The sequence below is a fragment of the Nansenia antarctica genome (assembly GCF_963989245.1).
Source record: "Nansenia antarctica genome assembly, chromosome: 3".
Taxonomy (NCBI): domain Eukaryota; kingdom Metazoa; phylum Chordata; class Actinopteri; order Argentiniformes; family Microstomatidae; genus Nansenia; species Nansenia antarctica.
The window spans coordinates 85,126,411-85,147,828 of NC_137688.1; the positions used below are offsets into that span (position 1 = coordinate 85,126,411).

The 21,418-nt window shown below is 44.0% G+C and overlaps 1 protein-coding gene across 1 annotated transcript; it reads left to right on the forward strand.

Annotated features, from left to right (window-relative positions):
- Positions 1 to 463: 463 nt before the first annotated feature.
- glsa (glutaminase a) lies at positions 464 to 21,138 on the forward strand (the record flags this gene model as incomplete). The annotated part of the gene is made up of 17 exons (XM_080526687.1): positions 464 to 553; positions 1,456 to 1,574; positions 4,127 to 4,256; positions 4,995 to 5,074; positions 6,586 to 6,749; positions 8,986 to 9,044; positions 13,216 to 13,248; positions 13,362 to 13,420; positions 13,652 to 13,718; positions 14,648 to 14,698; positions 15,827 to 16,003; positions 17,817 to 17,948; positions 18,109 to 18,201; positions 19,480 to 19,541; positions 20,308 to 20,384; positions 20,788 to 20,851; positions 20,991 to 21,138. Exons 2-17 carry the CDS (start codon positions 1,507 to 1,509, stop codon positions 21,136 to 21,138), a joined length of 1,464 nt encoding a protein of 487 aa, XP_080382813.1. The 5' UTR covers positions 464 to 553; positions 1,456 to 1,506.
- Positions 21,139 to 21,418: the final 280 nt, after the last annotated feature.

Here is a 21,418-nt window from a genome sequence, read left to right on the forward strand (position 1 = left end):
ACTCTCCTTCCATTTGGGAAAGGATTTAGAACTGCTACTGCATAATACTAGTCAGTGACCAGCAAGAAATGCTATGGTCATACGTACTATGTGCGTGACTCTACACAACAGCTGTGGCTGTAACCGATCTAGGTTGGGATCTTTTAAGGTGATGTCAAACTGACAAAGCTAACCCTTGCGAACAGCTAGTAAATAGCCTCATGTGATTCCAAACTCTCCTTGAACCATAATGGCTTGAAAAAAAAAAACTCTGACTGGTATTCTGAGAGCAGTGTTCCAAATCTTTTCCTTCAAGCTGGGGCAGTAAACTGTTAAAACACTCACCGCCTCTCCCTCCAGTATAGCTAGTCGCCCCCCTGCTGCAGTTAACCTGTTGTCCTCTAGAGCTCCTTGTTCTCGTCAGAGGGCCTGGATGTTCCTTACCGTCTGTCTGTGGTGTCTCTCTCCCCTCCCCAGGAGAAGAAAGGCAGGCATCCTGCCTAGTCTCGAGGACCTGCTGTTCTACACCATCGCAGAGGGCCAAGAAAAAATCCCAGCTCACAAATTTACCACAGTGAGTGGTCCGAAGTCTGTTCCGTGGTTTTGCGCCCTGCACAAATGATGGTCACTGGTCATGGTGCCTTTGACCACAGGGACTATTTCTGTCTGGGTTAGGGTGTGTGTGTGTAGGGTAGGCCCAGTATAGGCCTATAACCCTGTGTTCATTTTTGTTGCAATTCGTCCATCGGATGACATTATGACTGGAGACGATCGATCTCATTGGTCAAGGTGATAGGCCTAACATTTCAATGTTTTTTGTTTGTTGGTGCTCTGAAAATGTAAACAGACAGTTGGATGGTTGAACGATCAGGAAAGGTCTGCAGCATCATTGAACCTGCTTGACATCCTCCAATCCAATGTGTCTGGGAGGCCGGCGTAATGATTCTCTGTCTGACCCCTACTCTCTTTTCTCTGGATATCTCAAGAAAAGACCTGATCCTATTCTGGACATGACACAGTATCTTTGTTGTTAGAATATACAGGGTTCCCGCGCTGGTCTTAAAAAGCCTTAAAGTCTAAAATCCGGCAAACCAAATTTTAAGGCCTAAAAAGGTCTTGTATTCCAGTTATTCAGCCTAAAAATGAGGTGCTGGGTCTTAAAAATGAGATCCTGCAAGGAAATCAGTCCGACCAGTCCGTCTATTTACGAGGAAATTAATCAAGCTGGAACCCAAAAAATGCCAATTCGCTTCCTTTTTTGTCTGTATGGCAGTGAAATCCCTAATTTCATCACCTCGGGGATGACAAAAAAGTATCATATGGTGTCACGAATAGGTCAGAAATCCTATTCAAAGAGATCTAAAAAAAGGTCTAAAAAGGTCTTAAATCTGACTTGTTGAAACTTGTAGGAACCCTGAATATACAACCCTGCTGTTTGTGAAGCCTGCAAAAAAAAAACGAGCCATGTTCTTGCAGGCGCTGAAGGCCACAGGGTTGCGTACTGGAGACCCCCGGCTGAAGGAGTGTATGGAGATGCTGAAGATCACGGTGAAGACCACCTCAGACGGAACCTTGGACCGGGACCTCTTCAAGAAGTAAGTTGGTTGGGGGGCGCTTAGGTGGTGTAGTGGGTTAAGCGTCGACCACGTAACCGCAGGGTTCCCGGTTCGATTCCGGCCGTGGACATGTCCTGCATGTCATCCCTCCTCTCTCTCTCTCACCCATCCTTTCTGTCTAAATCTCTACTGTATCTGTCGATAAAAGGAAAAATATGAGTGGGACCGCCCCCACTCAGAAAATAAAAAATAAAAAATAAAAACATAAAAGTAAGTCGGCCTGTCTCCATCTCTAGCTAGGTTGTCATGGTAAACTGTCCAGCATTAGGGTAATTTTGTAATAGAAGGATATTGCTGTTGTGTGCCCTTTGTCTTCATCTGAAATATATTTTGCTAGCATATCAGCCCAATAGAGCTCTCAGGTCTTCTGACGCTGGTTTTCTCAAAAGGAGAGATTTGGTGAGGCTGCATTCTCATTTTATGCACCCAGATTGTGTCTCACTGCCAGTTTACATTAGGGATGCAACCTCAGCAAATATGTTCAAGTCAAGACTAAAAACCCATCTTTTTAATATTACCTAAATGACTAAATCATTGAATTATCATTATATAATGATTGGAGCACTTTGAGCTGCAACATTTGCAGGAAAAGTGCTATACAAATAAATAGTTATTATTATAATTATTATTATTATTATTATCTGAACAGTTCATCACATTCAATAGTCAGGATCTAAAGGGAAAGTCCCCGCGTGCGTCACATTAATTATTCACGTTCATTCACGGTCTGTGGAAGCATACTAGCTTCCTCTCCGATGTCTCAGGTCATCTATTGATCTCATTCTGTTTGAGACGCCTCCCTCTTACTGCAGCCGCACGTTGGGAAAACACACGCCACGCCATTTGTCAAGAGACTCATGTCTGTTTCCTGAGCAGCTGAAAAAAGAACGTAAACTCTGCTCCTCTATTTCCCACAGTTATTTATTCCAACAAACAAGGGTTGTTACTCTCCATCTCCTCGAGGTCAAAGCACACACAGCCTAGTGAGTGACTCTGGGACACTCAACCCTGGGACATACACACACACACACACACACACACACACACACACACACAGCCTAGTGAGTGACTCTGGGACACTCAACCCTGGGACATACACACACACACACACACACACACACACACACACACACACACAGCCTAGTGAGTGACTCTGGGACACTCAACCCTGGGACATACACACACACACACACACACACACACACACACACACACACACAGCCTAGTGAGTGACTCTGGGACACTCAACCCTGGGACATACACACACACACACACACACACACACACAGCCTAGTGAGTGACTCTGGGACACTCAACCCTGGGACACACACACACACACACACACACACACACACACAGCCCAGTTGAGTGACTCTGGGACACTCAACCCTGGGACATACACACACACACACACACACACACAGCCTAGTGAGTGACTCTGGGACACTCAACCCTGGGACATACACACACACACACACACACACACACACACACACACAGCCCAGTTGAGTGACAGCTTGGGGAACAGCCCTGAAGCGAATCACGCTGCAGGATTCAGGAAATAAGACGACACACCACCAGTCAGGGAGGCAAAACACAAACACACCAGGCACGACAGCTTTTGACTCCACGCCAACTCACTCTGCATTTATTTATAGGCACCAGGCTTGGCCAGGAAGCGCGTGATGACACACTCTTGAGAGAGCATATAGACCCTACAGTAAGGGCAGGAAAAGCAGAGTACATCTGATTTAACTCCTATAGCTGCAGGGCAACATATCAGAGCCAATTGCTTCTGGTGTTATTTCTCAGTAATGTGTTCTTCCATTGGTGTACGTGTGCCACCTCTTAGAGGTTGTTTGAGCGAGGGCAGTCCCACTCTTATATTTGTTGTCTTTATTGGCTAAAGACAGTGGAGAGAGACAGGAACGTGTCTGCGTGCGTGCGCTCACATAGGCCACTGGACCACCCCAGGCCACGTATGTCACATCTCGACTCTGACACATGCAGGGAAGGATTAAATGGATAGATTACACTAGGCAGACATATGTATTCCTGCACATTGGCGCTAACGTAAGGTTGTATATGTTAAAATAAAGGTTTTAATAATAATAATTTAAAAATAAATAATAATAATTAAAACATACATATATATATATTAATAAGTATAATTTAATCATCATTTAATTTAGTTATTTATTTAATTAAGTTATAATTAATTATTATAGTTAATTAATTAATAATAGTAATAATAATAATAATATATATGTTCTCTCTCTCTCTCTCTCTATATATATATATATATATATATATATATATATATAGATATAGATATAGATATATAGGCTATATAAACAGTGAAATAAAGTTTTAGAAAGGATTATATATTTAAAAAATATATGTTTAACATTATTTAGGCAGTTGATGTTCTTTAGCCCTCTCTGTCTGAGCCCCCTAGTGGCGAGAAGGCCCTAGGCATGTGCCTAGAATGCCTGTGCCTAAATCCCTACTGTCCTCTCCTTCTCTCCCAGGTGCGTCCAGAGCAACATTGTGCTGCTCACACAGGCCTTCAGGAAGAAGTTCGTCATCCCAGACTTCATGTCCTTCGCCTCCCACATTGACGAGCTCCATGCCAGCGCCAAGAACCTCTCAGGAGGGCAGGTGGGTTGCAGGAGAGGGTGTCATCGTTTTTGAGACTTCCTGTGTAGGCTAAACGACTCTGAGGAATAAGGAAGCCAGTGTTATATGTACCCCGCCTCTGGAACTCTCTCCCTCAACCACTCAGAGACTCACCCTCACTCTCCACTTTTAAATCCCACCACAAAACCTACCTGTTCTCCCATGCATACAACCTCCCTACCGCTAACCATCTCCCCTAACCAACTCCCCTAACCCTGCCACCCCCCTCCCCCCCTGGACATTGCTGTGTTAGTTGTTCCCAGTTCGTTAACTCTGTGTTCTATGTGGTGATGTTATCTGTTGCTTGTTGTTTCTGTGTGTTCTGTTTTAATGAATTATTATAATTATTATTATTATTATTATTATTATTATTATTATTATATGTGGTTGTCCTGTGTTGTCAACATTTAAACAGGCCCTCAAAACCCACCTCTTCAAGCTCGCCTTCACCAGTTAACCCTCTCCCCCTCCCCTTCCCATGTGTCCCCAGCACTACCTCAATTAGGCCCCTATACTTTCTTTTATTTATTTTTTGTTTCTTTTTATTATTACTACTCTATCTTTTCAGTTTGTAAAGCGTCTTTGAGTGTCTAGAAAAGCGCTTTATAAGTCTACTCTAATGTATTATTATTGTTGTTATTGTTATTATTATTATTATTATTATTATTATTATTATTATTATTATTATTATATGTGGTTGTCCTGTGTTGTGTGGTGCAGGTGGCTGACTACATCCCCCAGCTGGCCAGGTTCAGTCCTGACCTCTGGGCCGTGTCCCTGTGCACTGTCGACGGACAAAGGTAGCTTTTTTTCTTCCTAACCCTAACCCTAACCCTAACCCTAACCCTAACTCATTCAGTGCGGAGGGTGAATAAAGTCGCCCGAATCGTCAACATTCTAGAGTGCTAGAAAGGGTGACTTAATTCACCAAAAATGCATAGATCATTCATTTTGTAGGCAAATTATTGTTGATGGGTAAATACCATGTGTAACATCTGTTGGTGAGTGTTCCAGAATTCTTTGCCAGTTAGTGAGTGAATGCATTATGTCGTTCTCAAGCGGCAGCGATATGGCAAATGTGATTTATTCTACATGAACTGTAATCACATTCTATGACTAAGGGAGACGCTCCATAAACCCCTCTGGGTGCCTTGTCTGCGTTGTCTACCTACTCTCTATGATGTGTCATGGTTGTTGTGTGTATGAATTATGTGTTTTTTTTTACTGTGGGCTAAATAAAATACAAATACAAATGTGGCCCCAGCGTTCTGTCATGTTGACATACTGTACAGTAGTAGCTCACAGTGTTTCCCACGGGATTGTGTGAGACTGTGGCGGGTGGACCTCGGCCTCTCTAAAGTCTGGGGTGGGGGGGGAGGGGGGGGAGAATTATCGATAGAGCTACTGAGGTCACTAAGGTCATCCGACCAGGAGCTCCTGGTCGTACCCAGGACGAGACTTAAAACGAAAGGGGACAGAGCGTTTGAGGTGACGCCCCCAAGACTCTGGAACGCCCTCCCCCCTGACCTGAGAGCCTCTGGAACGCCCTCCCCCCTGACCTGAGAGCCTCTGGAACGCCCTCCCCCCTGACCTGAGAGCCGCTCCCTCAGAACAATTTTTTAAGCCGCAATTAAAGACTCACCTGTTTAGGCAGGCCGGTAGTCACCTTAAGCCTTCTTATTGTTCCTGTTTATGTTTATGTTTATGTTGTCCCCTTTTTTGTTTTTAACCATTGATGTTTTGATTGCACTTTTCTCGTTTTTGATGTAAAGCACCCTGTGCATCCGTGCTGTGAAGGGCGCTATAGAAATAAAGTTTGACTTACTTACTTACTGAATCGTATGGACCTACTACAGTAGATGCAGTGCGAATCCTAAAGGTCGCATCACTCAAGTGTAAAAGTCACGACACTTGTGTGTTATTTTCGGTTAGTTTGGGACACCATGGCGGGCCACCACAGTCTGGTAATTCATGGGAAACACTGAGCTCATTGGATGAAGTAGAAGCCGCACACTCTTGTTCCAGATGCAAAAGTGTCGATTTTAATTGACAACGGTTTTCGGCCGTAGTCTTTGTCAAGTCTTACTTACAGCCGAAACCGTTGTCAATTAAAATACACTTTTGCATCTGGAACAAGAGTGTGCGGCTTCTACTTCATTCAATAGTATTCTGCTCCGTCGCCAGCACCTCTCCTAAGTGAACTGCAGTGTGCGTTCTCTTCTTTTTCAATTAAACACTGAGCTGATGACAATGACAAAACTGCTTGTTGACACGTCGCTTTCCCGGTTCTCTCTCTCTCTCCCTCCCTCAGACATACTGTGGGTGACACCAAAGTCCCCTTCTGCCTGCAGTCCTGTGTGAAGCCCCTGAAGTACGCCATCGCCGTGCACGACCACGGCACGGAGTACGTGCACCGCTTCATCGGGAAGGAGCCCAGTGGCCTCCGCTTCAACAAGCTCTTCCTGAACGAGGACGGTGAGACACACTCACAACTGACATGGTTACTGCACACTAACATCAGCACAACCCTGCTCGGATGTCAATACTCATTGCAGTGCATATTAACCATGATCCAGGATCGTGTCTTATACATTTTTCATGCAGGCTATTGTTTCCGACCTTGATTTGCAAAGAACTCGTCTCCCCCTGGCTTATCTGTCTTATGATTCAGCGCGAGGTGATGTCGTCTGTTGCCATGGTAGTGTGATGAAATGTTAATGAGCTGTGCAGTGTTGCCGGTGCAGAATTAAAATCAGTGTTGTGTCCGTAGGCTCTGTACAATCTACAACGCACCAAAATACATTATTGTTTGATCAAAATAAAAAAAACAGTTGGTCACGTACATTGCATAGAGCCGTAATTGATATAATGAAACGCTTTGGAAACAACAGTCCACAACAACCAACAAATCAACAATACAATATAATATAGTAATAATAAAACAGTGACAGAAGTAGTGCATAAGGGTGTCGCATAAGTAGCGGCAGTAATGATTGTAATAACAATAGTAATACATTGTCAAAGTGTATGTAGCAGCAATAGTCAGCTTTATACAGGTGTATTGTGTAGCGGCAGCAGTGGGAAGCTGTGCTCATAACAATGTAGCCTAGTTGTGTTGGTAAACAACGGACTGAGATGAAAGCTCAGGATCTAATGAGTTTAGAGAAGACAATGGACTGCACTTATATAGCGCCTTTATCCAAAGCGCTTTACAACGGCCTCTCATTCACACATTCACACACACATTCACACACCAATAGCGGCAAGCTACCATGCTAGGCGCCGGCCCGCTCACTGGGAGCAATTTGGGGTTTAGTGTCTTGCCCAAGGACACTTGTGGCCAGCAGGGGCTCGAACCGCCGATCTGCCAACCTCGCGATCATTAGACGGCGGCTCTACCTCCTGCGCCACAGCCTCCCCTTGAGGAGGAAGGGTTTAGAGAACCTGTTCGGAGGAAGAAGGGCTTTTATTGTTTTGTCCTGTGTTGTTGTTCTGTTGCGTAAGGAGATTAAAGCGACAGGGGGAAGTGGACACAGCAGAAGTAGGGATTGGGCTATTGTTAGTGCAATTAAAGAAAGGCAGCCTGCTTCGTTTCAAAATGCATAAGAAAAAGATATTTAATGTTTTCCTCTATAGAAGGAGAAAGTTTACAGGTTCGTCAGACGAGTCTGAGCAGTCAAAGTTTCTCGCAAAGTCCAGATCATTCATTCAATTTCAGTATATATGCCCTCAGGCACCCTCAGGTAACACGTCCGCCCTCGGGTGAGGTCTAGGCCAATCATTTACAAGGGGTGTGGATTTGTACATTGAGGAAGATGATGGGGATGAAGGTTAGGGGGGAATCTGGCCCTCCCTTCCTTACAGTATAACAAAGGTGAGGAATGATGGCACCAGAGTGAACAATGCAGGCCAATCACTCTGGTGTGACTCAGCATTGTCTTGAGTTTCTAGGGTCAGAGACAGACTATGGAACACAAAAGGGTAATTGCATATATTCAAATGTATGGCACAGGAGGACAAGTAGAGAAAACAGGTTTCATTGTGTGCTAGGCTGAGGTCGTCAATGTTGGTTCTGCCCTGAAAGAATATTCTTATTAATGTATAAAATGTCTTAGGCAATATTATTCCATCACACTATGTACAGTGCCCTCCACAATTATTGGCACCCCTGGTAAAGATGTTTATAACGGGTTATTAAAAAATCCACCTTCTGGTGAATTAGCTTAATGTCACACTGAAAACTTTTTGAAACATTTAACTGAGGTAAATGTATTCTGAGAAAATAAATGAATAAATCTGTCATCAAGAAGTAATTATTTAATCTTTACCTGTAATTGTGGAGGGCACTGTACCTCGTTATTTCTGTGCTCCACGACACCGCCGTGTGGCCTGTGACCCGGAAGCATTCATTATCAGTTTTATTGCTCCTCATTCACCTTCTGGAGTGTTCTAAAACTGCTTACAAACAGCTGCCTATGCCTGAAATGTGTCATGTCTAGTTTCATGGTTCAATGGTTGAGTGGATTCAGAAACCACTTGGAAGCCTCATTTAGACAGTCTCACTTTGTCACGCTTCATCACCTCCAATGAATGATAGGAAGGTTGTCTTCTAACGTCTGTTATGTTTTGAGAAACTCAAATTGACCTCAGTGACTGAATGTTCCCTCCTAATGCATCTTTAAACATTGTATTCACATTAATTCCCCCACAGACAAACCCCATAACCCCATGGTAAACGCCGGCGCGATCGTGTGCACGTCCCTCATCAAGGTAACATTTAAATTTCATGTGGTTTAATGTATGTTTTTGGAAAAACATGTTGAAAAAGGAAAAATGGAACCTTTGCCTGTGTTCAGTTCAATAGTGTAGTTCTACCAAATGCTACTGTCGCTGGTCGCACTCGTGTAATTACGTAGGCTTGTCACCTTCTGACTGACAAAGTCGAATTGAATGAAATATGTTACAAAATAAATTAATAAAAGGGGGGGGGGGTTACTTTAGCCAGATTACCAGCTTCTATAGGATTAAGATTACACTGTAGATAAGGGGATTTGTTTGAGTGAAAGCATCACTGAGCTTGCTGCCTCCCAAAGTTGTACACACAGCTCACACAGAACAGTGTGTTTTGGGTCTGGATGGGGCTAGGGAGAGGCCGTTCTGTAAGCACATATAATCGTGGATAATTGCCATCTGAATGAAAGACCGGTGGGTGGCTGGGTGGGTGGGAGTGCATGTCTGTGAACAGGCAGGCCCGGCGACTTCCTCCCTGTCAGGAAGTGCTGTTAGACATAAGGGGTGGCGCCCTCTTCTGTTCAATGTGGGATTTGATTTCTGAAATCTCACTCTGCACTGTTTATCTGTTTGTGGGACCATAGTAGGGGTTAAACACATTCACCTCCAATGCCATATTGTAGGTGGTTCGCTGAAGACTAGACCAAGAGCGGGGACACGTATGTTTGTGTGCATACGATTTCTTCTTGTAGTGCTTTTACTACATAACCCACCAGCCCATGTTTCATTTTCACGTGAGGACGCAAGTATGTTTCATACTAAACTCCCAGCAATCACTTTAACTACATGCCGTCGATCAAGGATTAGGGGTACTATCGAAATGATTCCTCTCTTCCTCTTTTCCTCTTATTCTCCCAAAAAATAATACTTTTAGACCTTCTCTTGTAGAGCCTTTGTTTTCATGTCATCCCAACAATTGATGGTATTTGATGATATCTGCTTGGCCACAATACTCAGACATTATATGGAAACTACACTGTACACACTAAACACATCAAGCACTCCAATTATAACCCCTAAAACACACCGCAAGCGTCAACCTCAGCAGAGCGTTGCGGAACTGCTGCGGCTCTCACTGTTGCGGCTTCCACACTGGCTGCTGCGTGTCGTCTGTGGCTCTAACTGCGGAGCTGCTACTGCCAGCCCTCTCTTTGTACATTGAGTTTTGCCTGCAACACGCAGCACTCTGAAAAACTAGGCGAGAGTCCTAATCTTTAGATGGTGTGCCGCGGCAGCCAGCCTAGACACGCTTGAGACACGTGCCTCACGCGCCCTATACGGCTGCTCTAACCCGTTAACATGGGCGCCGAAATTGCGGTGTGTTTTTTGCCGTAAGAAAAGCAGCCACAGTTAAAGAGGTCCTGGTTCTAGGTCCTGGTCTAATGTTCTTCACGTTGTTCCACAGCAGGTGGGCTGCACGACTGATAACTTCCCAGGTCATTCAGGTCATTGTACTGTGGCCAGGCAATGTCAAAATTTTAGCAACATAATCCAGTAGATTAGAGCTTCCTTTATCTCTGATTTGGATCTATTTGTTCCTTCTCCTCTTGATACAAATTCAGGAAATGATGCCCTGTGCCTCAATGATTTGAGATACAGGTGTTCAACTCAAAATAAGTTAAACTTTATTATTAATCATTTTAGTTTCCATGTAACCTTGTAACGAGCGACCTATTCCCGATACATTTTTTAAAATCTTATTCTAGTGTTGCTTCTTTTCTATTGATCATGAATCAAAGAACAGATATCGAGTTTAAGACAATTTAATCAGTTACAGGCAGATTTATACATTACGTCTGTTCCCCGTGGACCCTGGGCTGGAAGAGCGCGCTCTCCCTCCCTCTCTCCCCGTTCCGCTCCAGAGGGGAGGGGCCAGCGTGCATGTGTGTCTTTGCCCAACCCCCAGAGTTGGTCATCTGGTTGCCATAGAACCCTCATTGTTAGAGGGCATCATTCATGTCCTTGCATGCCCTGGTATGTGTGTGTGTTTAAAATATACTACATATTCATACATAGATCATACATACTACAGAAATATACGACACTAGCTCTAGGGATGCAAACTAAGTCTGTCTTACCTCTTCAGCTTCAGCAATAATATTACCACCTTCAAAAACATGACTGTCATAATTATGAGTTCCATATTTCAGTTAATCTTGCCATATTTTCCCAGATAGATGAGGCATGTCTTGTCTATCTACAGACGCAAACCACTGAGCTTGCGTCTCCCAACCATAACCAAGCTAGTTCTTAAGAGTGTTCCTACTTCCTGTCTGGTTGTTAAGAGGGTTCCTATCTGGTTGGATTTTTTGGGGTTGAAATCTGATGGAAAGGTGCTCTATGATTATCCTGTCTGAGAGGAAAAGTGGATATACCTAAAACAGGAGTGAATGTTCACATTGGCTTTATTGATACTGTCATCCCGTACTCAACACATGCACACATAGATACTAAAATGGTAAATGGACTGCACTTATAGAGCGCCTTTATCCAAAGCGCTTTACAATGGCCTCTCATTCACCCATTCACACACACATTCACACACCAATGGCGGCAAGCTACATGCAAGGCACCGGCCCGCTCACTGGGAGCAATTTTTGCCCAAGGACACTTCGACATGTGGTCAGCCGGGGCTCGAACCGCCGATCTGCCAACCTTGCGATCATAAGACGGCGGCTTTACCTCCTGCACCACAGCCGCCCTACTACCTTACCTAATAGATTTGGTTTGGGTGTTTGTTCGACAGGGTAATCATGTGGTGCCTTTCTGTTTATGTTGCAAGCTAATCTTTCCTCAACTTTAACCCAATCACTGTACACTGTTATATAGGCTGGGGCGGTTTGATCCTCTGATTGGATGCTTCCCCACAGTGTAGCCTAGTGCATCCATCAATAAAAAGCATATGTGTCTCAGATGGTGAAATAATCGGAAACAATGCATGATCTACATGTGTTTTCTCTATGGTAAATCAGGGTCCAAAACTATGGAACTTGTGAATGTATTTTGAAGGCTCGTTTGTGGTTTATTTGTTGTTGCATATTTTACAGCAATAGGATCTGTGGGATATTATGACCACTGCAACAGGTCAATGACGTTGGTAATTTTTTCTTTCAATTATTTTCCCTGTTGAAAATCCAAATCTGGATTTGCTCTACAGCTGCACATACTGTATTCACTACTCGTAGTTTTAAAACTGTTTATATACTCGATTATCGAGTATTAACGGCTCACAATAGTCACTATGGTCCTAACAGCTGGTTTAGTTACAAACATGTGCCATTTTTCATAGATGATTAATTATTTGTGTTTATTGTTTTATTGTTATTTATTTGGCTTCTGTATTATTTGCCCTATTTGTAATTATTATAGCCAAACATTCTGTTTTTATTTATTTTATATTTGAGCTGTAAACTATGGATCATCCTATAGTACAGTACTCCTCATATCCCACAATGCAGTGTGTTCCACCATACTGGGTGGTGACGTGTTGAGCACCCCTTATCACACACGTCTGCACTCCTAGAGCTCTCCACTACTTTGAAACCTCTCCACCCCACCGCATTAACCACACGCTAGTGGTAGAAAATCGGCACATACTATACTCACATAGATGGACTTCAGATAGAGCCCACCTGTTAATAGAGACCTACAGTCATGGATTGTACTTAACTATATGTTTATTCTGATCATTGAAACCAAACCGCTCCTTTTAACAGTAACAATTTTTTTAGTGTTGTGCAGTTGGTGTTACAGTAGAATATCTTCCCATTTGAAAATGCTTGAATGTTGTTTATTATTTGTTAATCTCCTTCATCTCCAACTAGTTGGGCACTAATCCTAACTCCTTTTTAATATTATGACTTAATTAGTTACTAAATACTGTTTTATTTCCGATTATTGATTAACAAAATCTATCAAATATATACAGTTATCAACCCACATCCAATTTATTGTTAATTTCATCAACATTATAGACAATATAGTTAATTATTAGGCAAATGTATAGATGTATTATCTTGATGTTTGTGTAATGTTACTGATAGCTTCATCTTGTAATTGTTTGAATTGGTCTAAAGTTTTCCCTCTAGGGGATGTCAATCCAAATGTTTATTTTGTCATTTATACTTGTGATTTTCTTTTTGTCTTACAGCAAGGGGCAAGCAATGCTGAAAAATTTGATTATGTGAGTAATGCATAGCTTTTATGTTTGTTTGGCCAAACTCTATCTGGCCAAAAGTGCATTTATTATGTTTGATCTGTCTTGGTGTGATAGCGATGTTCTCATTGTTACTGCAGGTCATGAACTTCATGAATAAACTGGCAGGAAACGAGTATGTGGGTTTTAGCAATGCCACGTGAGTACACAAGAGGAAACACAACAAATTAAATAGTTGTTGCGGTTAACCACCTTGGGTTCAGGATTCTGCTATGTTGTTTCTCAGATGCTTTAACCCAGCACAACAATGCCAGCGATAGATAGATAGATAGATAGATAGATAGATAGATAGATAGCAATCACTGGTTTGGAGAATAGAAAGTGAAGAAAGCTGCAGCAAACCTGATTCCGACAACCCTACTGTCTCTAGATTCCAGTCTGAGCGGGAGTCTGGAGATCGAAACTTTGCTATTGGCTACTACCTGAAGGAGAAGAAGGTGAGTGTTGATAGCACGACTACAGAACAACAGACAGGCTGATGTCATAGACACCTCGTGTTCTGGAATAGAGCCATTTGGCAACCATCTTAACTCTGGTCCCGTTCTAAACCAGCTGTAATCGGAACACACGGCAGAAGTGGTCTGTATAGTGTTTGCTGTTCTCTCTCTATGGGTGTATAGGGTGAGGACGGTGGAATGTGCTTAACACGTGCTTTCCCCCCATATACCGGTAGATATACAGTGGCAAGAAAAAGTAATGTGAACCCTTTGGAATTACCTGGTTTTCTGCATTAATTGGTCATAAAATGTGAACTGATCTTCATCTAAGTCTAACCTAAGTACCGTATTTTCCGGACTATAAGTCACACTTTTTTTCATAGTTTGGCTGGTCCTGCGACTTATAGTCAGGTGCAACTTATATATCAAAATATATAATTTCATGCCTTTCCAGATTAAATGTCTGTTCTTGGTCTTGGATTTTATGGAATACATTTCTAAATAAATGCGACTTATAGTCCAGTGCGACTTATATACATTTTTTTTCCTCTTCATGGCGCATTTCTGGACTGATGCGACTTATACTCCGGTGCGATTTATAGTCCGTAGAATACGGTATAGACAAACACAATGTGCTTATAAGCTAATAACACACAAACAATTATAGTCTTTCATGTCTTTATTAGTGGACCATATTCAGACCATACCGTCGGACCATATTGTATTTGACTAATGTATACATAAATGCAGGTAATTCCAAAGGGTTCACTTACTTTTTCTTGCCACTGTCGATATGATCACATTAAGTATACACATGTTTTATTTAAGTGAGTGGTTTTAAGTGCTCTGTGTCATTATGTTCACAACCCTTTTTAGTTGTTGCTGTTTTTGCAAGCCTCTGACTGTCGGTGTGCTGTTTCCTCCTCCAGTGTTTTCCCGAGGGGACGGACATGACCTCCATACTGGACTTCTACTTCCAGGTGAGCGAGGCCCTGCATTTCTTCTTTTTATTCTACATTTTAACCATTTAGCAGGACGTTTTTATCCAAAGGAGTTACAATTACAGATTTCAAGTAGTGGTGGTGTTCCCAGGTGGTGATTTGAACTCATGTCCTTCTGATCTTACCCTCTGATCATCAGCCCAACTCACTATCCACTACCCCTGCAGGCCCTGGTCGTGGTGTGTGAGCTCTCTCTCCCCCAGCCATCACCGTACCTTGCCTCACCATCTGTTCAGGCACACAATTAGCTCCCATCTAGCTCTCTCCTCTCTCTGCCTCCAACCACCTACAGGGACGCGGATGTCTGCGCTCTCACGTACATTAGCGTGGGCGTGTCCTATGTTGAACATTCACACAACAGCTCAGTGACACTCTGTAATAGCATTCGTACCCTCGACAATGTCTAACGTGTGTGTATGAAAATCTTAACCGTGGCGTCCCTGTGTAGTGTGTCTGTGTGCATTCGTGTGTTTACTGATTTTGAATACAGTCGAGTGTTGTTTTTTGTTTTGTACACAGCTCACATCTGGAGCTGTGATTTGACTGTGTTCATGTGTGTCCTCTGCGTGCGTTTGACTGATCTTTATTGTCATTGTACGTTTGAATGATCTTTATTGTCATTGTACGGGTACAACGAAATTGAAATGCAAACCCTAGGTGCTAACAATCAACACTGTCCTAGGATAATAAAACACAGTCCTAAGATAATAAAAAACAAGAATGAGACATAAATAGACATAAATAGGGGGGATATAAATAGGGGGATAAGTAATCGGTAGGAATCTGAGAATATATCTATTATGTAAACATATACCGTATAGGCTACTTATATACACTATGGCCTATTCACAGGGGGCTGTTAGCATGTAACTATGTACTTTAAACATAAACTAGTAACTTATATACAGTATATGTAAACCTAAACACAAGAATGGAAACATATTGCACGGTTATAGAACATTGCACTATTCCCTTGGTTATTGCACAGTAGTTTCTCATATTGCATGGGGGGGGGGAGGTTACAGAGGGGATTTCTTGTTAAGTTTTGCTTAGATCTTAGCTGAGTTTAGTGCACTTATGGCCCTGGGTTTCTCTGTGTCCCTGTAGCTGTGCTCCATCGAGGTGACCTGCGAGAGCGCCAGCGTCATGGCGGCCACCCTGGCCAACGGGGGCTTCTGCCCAATCACGGGCGAGCGCGTGCTGAGCCCCGAGGCCGTGAGGAACACCCTGAGCCTCATGCACTCCTGCGGCATGTACGACTTCTCCGGCCAGTTTGCCTTCCACGTGAGTCTGCGCTGCTAGAACATTCTTGCTCTCTCTCTCCCCTCGCTTTGTTTCCTCCTCCTCCTCCTCCTCCTCTCTCTGGCCCTGCTGTTCCCCCTGTTTTTTCCCTGTGTTTCCCCACTGTGTCGTCCCCAATCTGCCAACCTCCACAGCACCTCACCCTGCAGTAGGTTCTGGCTGACTCTGTAATAATATAATCATTGTTTTATTGCCATGCAATCAACTTGTCAGTCAGTTGTTGGAATTTGGTGTTTTTTGCTCTAGGCACAGGATCAGCCATAGTCGGTGCCCCTGGAACAATTAGGGGTTAATAATAATAATAGATTTTTATTTAAAAGTGCCTTTCTCAAAGTCAAGGACACTGTACAGGGCAAGCCTGTACTTTTTTTTACTATTTTATTTGACTTGTACTCTTTAGTTGTATCCTTGTAATACCTGACGATGTTGCATTTTGGGAATTGCTTGGAACCAAATCATACTAGACATGTATGCCTGGCAGCTTGTTGTTTGTTTGTTAGTTAATTTGTTTGTTTGACTTGTGTATAAAACTGAAGATAAAATATATATTTTTAAAAAAGGACACTGTACAGAAAAAAAGAAGAGAAGCAGGACAATAACCAACAAAAAGAAACACAACAAACAAAAAGGAAAAGGCAGCTATGGGGGATAGTCTGAACAGATGCGAGTCTGGTCTTGAAAGTGTTGAGCGTATCAGAGCATGGGATGGCTGGTGGAAGGGTGTTCCACAGCTTGGGTTCAGCAGCAGAAAAGGCACGGTCGCCAAGTATGCGTTGCCTAGTGCGGGGTATGAGATCAGCATCGGAGGATCAGAGACCATGTGTAGGGGAGTAGGGTTGGAGTAGGTCAGTTAGGTAGGTAGGAGCCAGGCCATGGAGTGCCTTAAAGGTGAGGAGGAGGATTTTAAAGGAGATTCTATGTTTTATGGGGAGCCAGTGAAGTTGTTACAGGGTGGGAGTGATGTGCTCCCAGGGTTTAGTGTGGGTGAGGATCCTGGCAGCTGAGTTTTGGACATATTGTAGTCGGTTCAGGGCCTTGCTGGAAACACCAAGAAGAACAATAATCCAGGTGGGAGGTGACAAAAGCATGTATTAATGTTTCGGCAGAGGTATCAGAGAGTGAGGGTCGGAGACGGGAGATGGTTTTGAGATGGAAGAAGGCAGACTTGGTGACTGACCGTATGTGGGGTTCAAAGGAAAGGGTTGGGTCCAGTAGACCCCCAGGTTCCTGACCTCTGAGGAGGGGCAGATGGAACAGCTGTCAATGGTGAGGACGAGGCTACTGATCTTTTGAAGGGGGTTCTTGGGTGCAACAACCATGAGTTCCGTTTTATTGCTGTTGAGTTTGAGAAGGTTGGTGGTCATCCGTTCTTTGATTTCGTGGAGGCAGGAGATGAGGGAGGGGGAGGAAGGGCGACAGAGGGTTTGGTGTGGAGGTAGAGCTGGGTATCGTCAGCATATTATGTGTGGAATTTGAGGCCGTGTTTCCGAATTATTTCGCCAAGTAGGAGGAGGTAGATGGTGAACAGTAGCTGGCCAAGAACGGAGCCCTGAGGGACGCAACATTGCTAGAGGAAAATCCAGGCTTATTCTGATCAATCTCACAAGATTTGTCTACAAATCCAGGCTTATTTTGATAAATCTTATGAGTTACCAAAAATAAGCCTGGATTTTCCTTTAGTGACGTTGATGGAATACCCCCCTGCAATTTTATTCCAACCACTACTGTATGACTATGAGGTTCTTGTTCCTCTACTGTATAACTCAGGTTCTTGTTCCTCTACTGTATAACTCAGGTGGGACTTCCAGCTAAGTCTGGCGTGGCAGGGGGCATTCTGCTGGTGGTGCCCAACGTGATGGGGGTCATGTGCTGGTCCCCCCCGCTGGACAAGCTGGGCAACAGCGTACGGGGCATCCAGTTCTGCACGGTACGATTCTCACCACCCTCGTACTTATTTGTCAATGCTGAAATGAGTGACTGATGAATGTGTGTGTGTGTGTGTGTGTGTGTGTGTGTGTGTGTTATTAGAGAACCATTCTAAAGCAGTACCAAACCTGACCAACATGGGGATGTTTTGTGTGTTGCAGGATCTGGTGTCTCTCTGTAACTTCCACAACTACGACAACATGAGGCACTTTGCTAAGAAGCTGGACCCCCGTAGGGAGGGGGGAGACCAGCGGGTGAGTACTGACGGGAGCAGCACAGCGGCACCACCACCTGGATACGCTGTGATTGGCTCTGATGTTTTTAAAGGAGAACATCTGCAGATTTGGGATATGTGTCGATGTGCCTTAACCTCTCTGACTCAGTGGAAGAGTGTCTTGTCAAAGTGCACAGAGAGAGAGCGGATTACACCCCCCCCCCCCAACTCTCACTACAGAGAAGGATTGTAGGATTGTAGTGAAGGATTGTAGGATTCAGCAAATCTCCCCCCAAAACTTTTTTTTATATTCTGTCGCAGAGAGCAGATTATGACCAGGAAGCCCTGATCATGACATGGCATCACCCCTTGTGGTTGATCGTAGGAGGCCGTACAGTTTGGGATTAGCCGAGACAACTACCGGTACAATCAACTCCTGTGTCCTCCATTTTTGTCAAGTAGTAGCTTGAGTGTGTGGAACCAATGTTTCTCAAATTAATATCCAGTCGGAAGACAACCAGCCATTTTGCTCTCGCTCTGAGAAGTTCACACTCATTTAAATTAATATTCAGACAGATTCAACATTTCTCATTGCGCTACCCAGCCTACTTCGCTCACGCACAGTCCCATTATGCACTGCATGATAGGAGCCAATATATTTATATCCGAAATTGGATCTGGTGGATTGAGCCCGTAAAATAACCCTAACCCTGAAAGGTAAGACGCATTTCCCACGTTTTGCAGTTGTTCCCATTTAAAGCAATACGGACATCTTCTGGACGATTCAGGTAGTGCACCATGAAGGTGATTGAATGTCAAACAATTCAAAAGCTTCAGCCCCAGCTTTCATATTTTATTGATAGCAATGAAAAGCACTGATTCTGAGTTGGCACATGTTGGTTGTCCCCCATGCCAGATTGAAAACCAAGGGTGATGGAGCATTCCAAACCGTGGCTCCTAAGCTTTGGAAAGCTCTCCCCTTGGATCTTAGATCAGCGGTCTCGGTCGAGGCTTTTAAAAACAGCTAAAGACTGTCCTGTATAGACAGGCTTTTGGTTAACCCCAAAAGCCTGTCTTTCTGTGTCCTGTTGATATTGTTGTACACTTTGTTGTTTGTTACTTGTTCTTATTTTCACTTGTTTGCCTATTTTAACCTGCTATGACTTTTGCTCTTTAATTATGTTCTTGTATATGTAAAGCACTTTGTGACCCCTGGTCTGGGATAGGTGCTATAGAAATACATTTGACTTACCTTACTATGACAAAGTGTGACATGACAAACAGTGTTGTTGTAACTCCCCTTGTGGTTCTCTCTCAGGTGAAGTCTGTCATCAACCTCCTGTTCGCTGCCTACACCGGGGACGTGTCTGCACTGAGAAGGTTGGTTGATTGATTTTATTAGATAATTAGATAATAGTCCTCCGCTCCAGCTGGAGACATTAGTGCAGACATTAAAAACAAATATTGAGGATTAAAACCCAACAAAACCCAAAGGCTTGTTTCCACTGTGGTCCTCCAGTGAGATGGCAGAGGGCGGGCAAGACTGGCACGTTTTCAAAATAGCTTGGCAGTCCGTTGTAGAGAAAAAAAAGGTTTTAGTAGAAGGCGATAGGGAGAAGGTTTTTCCTTCTATCAGTGGCCCCGGGCCCGAGCTAGATTACTCTTCCTGCAACGAATGATGGATTGCTGATTCACATGCTTAGTATTCAAATGTATTGATTGTAAGTCGCTTTGGAATAAGGCGTCTGCTAAATGCCAAAAATGTAAATGTAAATGTAAATGTAGAGAACTGCAGCAGAGTACAGCAATGTGTTTTTCCTCATGGAGTTCTTGAATCTACAGTAGAGCTCCCTCTGGTGGTCATTCCTCCAGTTGAAATAGTTGCGCAGATATTTGGGGACATGGAACATCCAGAGTAGTAAACCTGGTCGCCCTGTGTTTCTACCTTGAGCCATTTCAGCTCGTCAAAGTGAGAGGGATGGAGATGGGTGTGGAGAAGGAACAAATGTATTCTGCTCATTCTTGACACCCTGGTGGGAAACCAGCTGTACCAAGAGGCAGAGCGCTGAATTCTCTTCTTATCGTTGGCTTTTTATGCATGCGTTACACGTGGGCTCGTTTGACTCATCCTGGTCTCTGTCCTCAGGTTTGCTCTGTCGTCCATGGACATGGAGCAGAGAGACTACGACTCCAGGACCGCCCTCCACGTGGCCGCAGCTGAAGGTGAGGACACCGCCGCCCCACCCCCTTCACATGGAGCTACTGTCTTCTATACTGCTCACTATGGGGCGGCTGTGGCGCAGGAGGTAGAGCTGCCGTCTAATGATCGCAAGGTCGGCAGATTGGCAGTTCGAGCCCCGGCTGGCCACATGTCGAAGTGTCCTTGGGCAAGACACTTAACCCCAAATTGCGTGGTAGCTTGCCGCCATTGGTGTGTGAATGTGTGTGTGAATAGGTGAATGAGAGGCCGGTGTAAAGCGCTTTGGATAACGGCGCTACAAGTGCAGTCCCTATGTTGTGCCTCTCTCCTACTGAGTCTATACCGTCACTCTTTCTCCGTCTTCCAGCGGACCGTGCCACCGATGATAAGTAGTTTCGATGTTAAGTCGTCTGGTTTGTGTTTCAGGACACGGTGAGGTGGTGCGTTTCCTGTTGGAGGCATGCAAAGTCAACCCCGTGCCCAAAGACAGGTGAGCGAACACCTTTTTTGGGGGGATGAGGCTGTTTTACAGTGTTTTGTGTGTGTGTGTGTGTGTGTGTGTGTTCTAGGTGGGGGAACACACCCATGGATGAGGCTGAGTTACAGTGTTGTGTGTGTGTGTGTTCTAGGTGGGGGAACACACCATTGGACGAGGCCGTGCACTTTGGCCACCATGACGTAGTGACGATCCTCCAGGACTACCACAAGAAGTACAGCCCCCAGGAGACCTCCTCCGACAAGGAGACGGCCGAGAAGAACCTGGACGGCCTGCTGTGAGCCCCGCCGACCGGACCGGTCCAGAGTGTATGTATATGTACAAGTGGGAAGATATTTCGTGTACGGTTCCCTGTCATGTTGTCGTGTGATGATACTGTATTGTTAATTTTGTACAATAAGCCTAGTATTTGTGTGCATTTCTAAGACGAACACATTTGGTTTTGATTTGAATCGACCTCTCCCTCATGTTTGGTCTCTTGGTTGGTTTATGTTTGGCTTTTTGTATATGTAGTCTTACTCACTTTGTGTAACTTTCTTCCCTCGACGTTGGCACTATGTG